Below are 7281 nucleotides of genomic sequence, written 5' to 3'. Positions count from 1 at the left end.
TAGAATTGTATTTATATATTATGTACAAGAGTATTATATACAAGTTATACAGATTATAAAGCTATAAATTTGTGTGTCTGTGTTTGTTCCACCAGATGTCAGCATTGTATGTCTATATATTGTTGCTCATCCAACTTTGCTTACTTTGTACTTGTTGCTTATCAAGCATTAAACAAGCCAATCACGTTTTCCCCCTTATTTGATTTTATCATTATTATGATTGTTAATAATTATTAGTTGCATTCAGAATGTTTTATAACTTCTTACAATGTATGACAATGTCAAATCTTGTAAGTTTTTTAGCTATATTCTTTACAAATGCTTTTAAAACAGCCTGCATTGTAACAGTCATTGACAGCCACAGTGCATTTTTTGTTTATATCTAAATGACACAGACTGCACAGAGGAACATGCACTAAGCATTTAGAAGATGAGAAATACTCCACCCTGTGATGTCAGGAAAACACTCCATCCTCCGTAAATGTACTTGTGCTGCAGATAAGTGTTTTCTTGGTGCACTTGCAGAGCCGCGCATGCTTCTCATAGGTTTAGAGAGCCTCATTCTTTAGTGAAGTGGAGACAGCAATGAGTGGTTGTTTAGGTGAAGAGTAGTCATGTTGGATATGCAGTCGTTTTTGAGTGGCTCCTTAAGTTAGGGTGGCTTTGTGCTTATTAATTTAAAAACACAGACACAACAGTGAACCTGTCAAGCTCTTAGCAACAGCAATATAAAACTAATTTTTTTTTTATTTAGTCATTTTTTTGTATGTAGACAGTACATAGGTGAGTTCCTTGGTCTTTTACGTTGTTTAATATTTTACTCTCTGTTTCTGTGCACTGGAAGCTTCTTCTGTCTTCCTACTCATTTGAGAAAGAAGAAGAAGAAGAAGAAGAAGAAAAAACTAAACTGGCTTAAGTTGGTCTTAGCTGGTTTAAACTGCTTTTAGATGGATTAAGCTGGTCTGCCAGTTTGGACAAGGTGAAAGTGCCCAAAACCTTATTAAATCCACTATAAGACCAGTCTGACCAGGTTGGGAGACCAAACCACCTTAGGCACCAAGCCTCAGGCTGAACGGAAGTGTAATTTTAGGTCTGTACAGCAAAGGACAGAGTTTAAACAAAACTTTCAGCTGAACTGCCATTTTGTATTGTACAGAAGCCCGTTTCTGCTACTGAAATTTTAAAAAAAGGTTATTTTGACCTTTTATCTCACAATTCAAGCAAATACAAGTTTGTATCTCGCAGTTTTGCCTTTTTTTTTCTCACAATTGCAAGTTTATATCTCCAGAATTTTGACTTTTTTTTCTCACAATTGCAAGTTTAAATCCTGCAATTCTGCCTTTTTTTCACAATTGCAAGTTTATATCTCAGAAATCTGACTTTTTCACAAATGCAAGTTTGTATCTCGCAATTCTAACTCTTTTCGCCCAATTGCGAGTTTGTATTTGACAATTCTGACGTTTTTCTTGCAACTGCAAGTTTATATCCCGCAATTCTGTTTTTTTCTCGCAATTCTGACTTTTTTTCCAGAATTGCGGGATATAAACTCACAATTGCGAGAAATAAAGTCCCCAGATAGCATGTATACGTCTGCAAAATGTCTGTTAAAGATCTCTTGATCTGGAAAGCATCTACTGTGTACAAACATCTGGCAGACGTCTGTAAGATGTCAGTTTTACATACATTCTAATTCATAAACATCTTAAAGACATCTAATAGACATCTATTTGACATCTAATAGGAGACGTCTTATATACGTATTGCAGATGAGCAAACTACGTCTTGCAGATGTCTTGCAGATGTAAATGCAGACAGTTTTAAATGCATTCTAAATCATAAACATCTTAAAGACATCTTATATACATTTATTTGACATCTGATAGGAAACGTCTAGACGTTTCGCAGATGAGCAAACTACATCTTGCAGATGTCTTGCAGATGTGAATGCAGACAGTTTTACATACATTCTAAATCATAAAATCTTAAAGACATCTAATAGACGTCTATTTGACATCTGATAGGAAACGTCTAATAGAAGTATTGCAGATGAGCAAACTACGTCTTGCAGATGTCTTGCAGATGTCTTACAGATGTGAATGCAGACAGTTTTACATACATTCTAAATCATAAAATCTTAAAAACATCTAATAGACGTCTATTTGACATCTGATAGGCAACGTCTAATAGACGTATTGCAGATGAGCAAGCTATGTCTTGCAGATGTCTTGCAGATGTGAATGCAGACAGTTTTACATACATTCTAAATCATAAAATCTTAAAGACATCTAATAGACGTCTATTTGACATCTGATAGGAAACCTCTAATAGACGTATTGCAGATGAGCAAACTACGTCTTTCAGATGTCTTACAGATGTGAATGCAGACAGTTTTACATACATTCTAAATCATAAAATCTTAAAAACATCTAATAGACGTCTATTTGACATCTGATAGGCAACGTCTAATAGACGTATTGCAGATGAGCAAACTACGTCTTGCAGATGTCTTGGAGATGTCATGCAGATGTGAATGCAGACAGTTTTACATACATTCTAAATCATAAACATCTTAAAGACATCTAATAGACATCTGTTTGACATCTGATAGGAAACGTCAAATAGATGTATTGCAGATGAGCAAACTACATCTTGCAGATGTAAATGCAGACGTCAAATAAACGTCTCCGAGATGCACATGTGCTATCAGGGTCAGAACTGCTCCAGATAGCACACGTACGCCTGCAAGATGTCTGTTAAAGATCACTTAATCAGGAAAGCATCTGCTATGTAAAAACATCTGACAGATGTCTGTGAGATGTCAGTTTTACATACATTCTAAATCATAAACATCTTAAAGACATCTAATAAACGTCTATTTGACATCTGATAGGAAACATCCTATAGACGTATTGCAGATGAGCAAAAAACTTAAAAATATGTCTTCCAGATGTAAATGCAGATGTCAAATAGACATCTATGAGATTTATGTGACTTCTGACTTTTTTTCTCACAATTGCGAATTTATATCATGCAATTGTGACTTTTCTCGCAATTGTGAGTTATAAAAACTAATTTTGAAGGGTCAAAAGACTGATATGTTCTCAGAATTGCAAGTTTATATCTTACAGTTCTGACTTAATTACTCGCAATTACATGTTATGAAGTCACAACTGCGAGAAATAAACTCACAATTCTGAGAAAAAGTCACAATTGCAAGTTTATATCTTGCAATTCTGGCTTTATTTCTCACAATTGCGAGTTTGTCTCACAGTTCTGACTTTATAACTCACAACTGCAAGTTTATATCTTCCAATTCTGAGAAAAAAATGTTTTTATGAATTTTGAGGAATGCTCGATCTGTTTTTGTGTAGTTAGGTAAGTAAATGCATGTTCACATCAGTCTGCAGTAACAATCATGTTTACACAGAGCACACAACGCTGTTTCACTTACTATCAGTTTCTCTCAACATGGGGACAGGATGTTGTAAGTTGTAAGTCAGCAAATGGAGAAACACAGTAACTGACATTACTTTAAATAAAAAAGTAATGTGTTACTTAACTAGCTACTTCAAAAAAGTAATCTGATTACATTGTAATCCGTTACTCCCAACACTGATATCGAGTGACCGACTAACATGACCACCACCATCCAAAAGGGACTAAAGAGGTTAAAAGGCTCAAAATAAACTATAAAGCATTTACAAGCCCTAACCATGAGGGATATCAGTGAGGAATATATTTAAAAACACTCCCTCTCACTTAATCAGATGAAGTCCAATGTGGTTTGTATTCTTATTTCGAGTTAAGAGAATGATCACAGCACTGCACTCATACTGCAGTCCCCAACTGCTGCTTTTATTGTCATGCAGACAGGCTGTTGTCTGAAACACTTGTTGTTATGTAGTGCCTGAACTGATATGGAGGACAGCTACCTCCCTGTGCATTGCTTTTTATGCTGCCTTCTGTCTAACTGATGCCTTGAGCTGTCATTGTGGAAACGGAAAGTGTGCGCGACGACATACAGCAGTTTCTCGCTCTCTTTCTGTGTGTTTTCACAACTGGTTTCTGGTTTATATGCATTTAGATTAATATCATGCATATTGCTACAGTGGTCTAATAAATAATAAGTGATGGTGGGATCGTGTAATCAGATTTATAGGTTTGCCATCCAAATGATTCATTAATTATGCATGAGCTATCACTGCATATGCACACACAAACTCCCTGCTGTTTTTTTTTTTTAATGCAATGCATTGGAACAACATTCACAGGGACAGATAACAAACACAACAAGCATTTTCAGAAAGCCAGCCCACAGTGCTGTGCTACTTGTTTCAGTGGTGCAGGTCTGTCACATGTGTCGTGAAATGCTCGCTGGATGGATGCATGACCTGTTTGATTGGTCCTGCAATTATTAATTCTGTCTCACATGACCTTCTTCTTTGACCCTTCTCCATATGCAAATGCAAATACACTGCAGATGCCATGGCAACGTGTCTTAGTTATTTGAGTGCCACTGGATATCCAAGCAACAAAATATTTTCCATAAGCCTTTAGTGGATGTATATTTTAATCAGTTCATCTCTACTGATTTACATTAGTTATTTTAGGTCGTTAACATGTTGGGGGAGGAGTTAAATCATCAGAGCAGCACATTTAGTAGCATTTTTGAATAACTGACTCAAGAATTATTAAAAATTGGATCAAATTATCAATCAATTGATGAATGTTAATGTACAGTAAAAGCACGCAGGACTATTGGTATCTTGAATGTGCAATCTTGAATGTGCCAGACTTCCGGTATCATTGGCTTCCATTTATTTGAGGTAAACAGAAACAGTCCTTTATGCTGCTGCCTAATTTGCAAACTGGTTTCTGTTATCATATTACTGTAATTTATTATCGTAATCAGACACACAGGGGTTTGTAGCGCAAATAGTTTGAGTTACTACACTTTGTTTTTCTTAGTTGTTTACCTTTAGCCCATTTCCACTGAAAAAATTGCATTGCCTTTTCGCATAATACAAACTCGCAATTTTGACTTTTTTCTCACCATTGTAAGATATAATCTCGCAGTTCTGAGAAAAGAAGGCAAAATTGCTTGATATAAAAACGCAATTGCAAGATACAAACTCTCAAAGCTAACTTTTTTTCTCACAATTGCTTGATATAAACTTAAATTGCGAGAAATAAATTTTTTTTGTATCTTGCAATTCTGTTTTGACTTAACTCTGTGTAGTACGAGGTATAAAGCAGAATTGTGTTATATAAACTCGCCATTGCGAGTTATAAAGTCAGAATTGCGAGAAATAAACTTTTATATCTCGATTGTGACTTTATAACATCAAAACTCGCAATTCTAAGAACATATCAGTATTTCTTCTCTCAAAATTGTACTGTAAAACTGTAGGTGAGTTTATATATCAGAATTCTGAAAAAAAGTCAGAATTTCGAGATATAACTTGCAATCACGAGAAAAAAATAATTGTGAGATACAAACTCGCATTTGTGAGAAAAAAGTCAAAATTGCGACCTTGTACCTCGCAATTACGAGTTTATATCAGACAATTCAGAGAAAAACAGTCAGAACTTTAGATAAAAAGTCGCAGTAACCTTTTTATTTTTTATTCAGTGGCGAAAACGTTTGAAGAAAATTATTTACTTTCAAGGGTTGAGAAATAAGGAGGATAATTTCATGCTTTTTCAGGAATTCTGAGAAAAAAAAGTCAGAATTGAGTGATAAAAACGAACAGTTCTTATATATATATATATATATATATATATATATACATTTATATACATATACAAGTATATACTTATATACAAGTATATACATTTTTATATATGAAACGTGTTAATGTGCATGACCAGCAGGTGGCAGGATTTATGAGCTGCAGGTGCGTGTGTTCCATATCTCTCTCTCTTCTCTCCCTCTCTCTCCTGTCTCTCTCTCTCTCTCTCTCTGGTCGTAAGGGAGGACAGACGCACCTGCATCTCTCCACTGACCGCTCACTCACAAGAGGACACTGCATCTCCAGAAGCTGAATTTTCGCCTCATGAAGTTTTCCTTCTTGCTTTATATCCCCGTGTTTATTTGCTAAAGTTTTGGCGAAGTGTAATGAAGGTTTGAGGATGCGTTTACTGGAGATGTATCACTGATGCGCATCTCGCTCAGTATCCAGCAGAACATCAGCATGATGGAATAGGCGTTTCTCTCACCTCCTTCACAATGGGATTATTCAAACTTTATTTTGCGCTTTGCACTCTTGGACTTTTCTGTGGTAAGCGCAGTATTTGTCAGCCGTCTTATTGCTGGTAAATTTCGGCAACGGGATGGGTGCTTATGTGGTTATGGGATGGTTATATTTTGCTTAGTGGGTGGTCACACTTAACATAGTGTTTGAGCAACCGAAATGTTGAGAAATGTGTACAAGTGTTGAAGTATTCTATGTAATTGTGTTCTAAAATGTATATATTTAACGTATAATAAAAATTAAAAAGAATAAAAATGCAACTGTGAATACCTGTTAACTGTAAGTGTTGATTAACTTGAATATGTATTAATATACTGTATTATCAGATGTCTTATTATGGCGGTTATCTATATGCAAATATACAAAAGCAGATATTTCACTCAATTCTATACTCAATACTCAGTTCTGTTTGTAAGTGATTCCTTATGTTTATGTTCTTTAGTTTCAGGTTTCGGGGTTGATCCAGCATTACATGTGGATATCTTCCAGGAGTTTGATCTTGTGAAGTCAAGTGCTGGAGTTTCCCAGGTAGAGGGGTTCCACAATGAGAGCAGAGCATATCTGTTTGAAGGTGCGTGTAGCTGGCATTTAACAAGTCAATCGAGCTGGCGTGTGATTCTTTGCTTTTGTTTTAGTATCAGAGTGTAACTGACATCACAGCAGCTCAGCAACAGAAAAAAAACGCATTCACAGTGAGCTTCATCAATTTAGAGAAATTGGAATCCATTGTCAACATCTGGTGAGAGGAAACAGCCAAGCAGACAGCTGGTTTAGAACGGCATAATTCCAGATCCCACTTAATCTCTCATGAAAAATGGATCAAGCCAACAGTGAAGCATCAATCCCAGGAGTAAACAGGCTCCTGTGTTGAGCAGCAAGTTCTTGCCCATCAAAGAATTGTCATCCCATTCAGGAGATGTAGTTAATGAGGACAGCGGGTAGAGAGGGGAATAACATCTGGCTCCACGGCTCACTCTGAATGCCAGGATGATGCTGTTTATGGCTCCAGAGTTACAGTATGATAAAT

At 36.0% G+C, this 7281-nt stretch overlaps 1 protein-coding gene across 1 annotated transcript in view; it reads left to right on the top strand.

The window, feature by feature from the left end:
* Positions 1 to 5976: 5976 nt before the first annotated feature.
* nell2b (neural EGFL like 2b) overlaps positions 5977 to 7281 on the top strand; it is a 63762-nt gene continuing 62457 nt past the window's right edge. Inside the window, exons 1-2 of the mRNA XM_073838126.1 lie at positions 5977 to 6281; positions 6697 to 6825. Coding sequence (XP_073694227.1) covers positions 6230 to 6281; positions 6697 to 6825 — 181 coding nt within the window. The 5' untranslated portion in view covers positions 5977 to 6229. The remainder of the gene's footprint in view (positions 6282 to 6696; positions 6826 to 7281) is intronic.

The sequence above is a fragment of the Garra rufa genome, chromosome 4, assembly GCF_049309525.1.
Source record: "Garra rufa chromosome 4, GarRuf1.0, whole genome shotgun sequence".
Taxonomy (NCBI): domain Eukaryota; kingdom Metazoa; phylum Chordata; class Actinopteri; order Cypriniformes; family Cyprinidae; genus Garra; species Garra rufa.
Note: the sequence above shows the minus strand (reverse complement) of the source record. Positions and strands in the feature narration are given on the sequence as shown.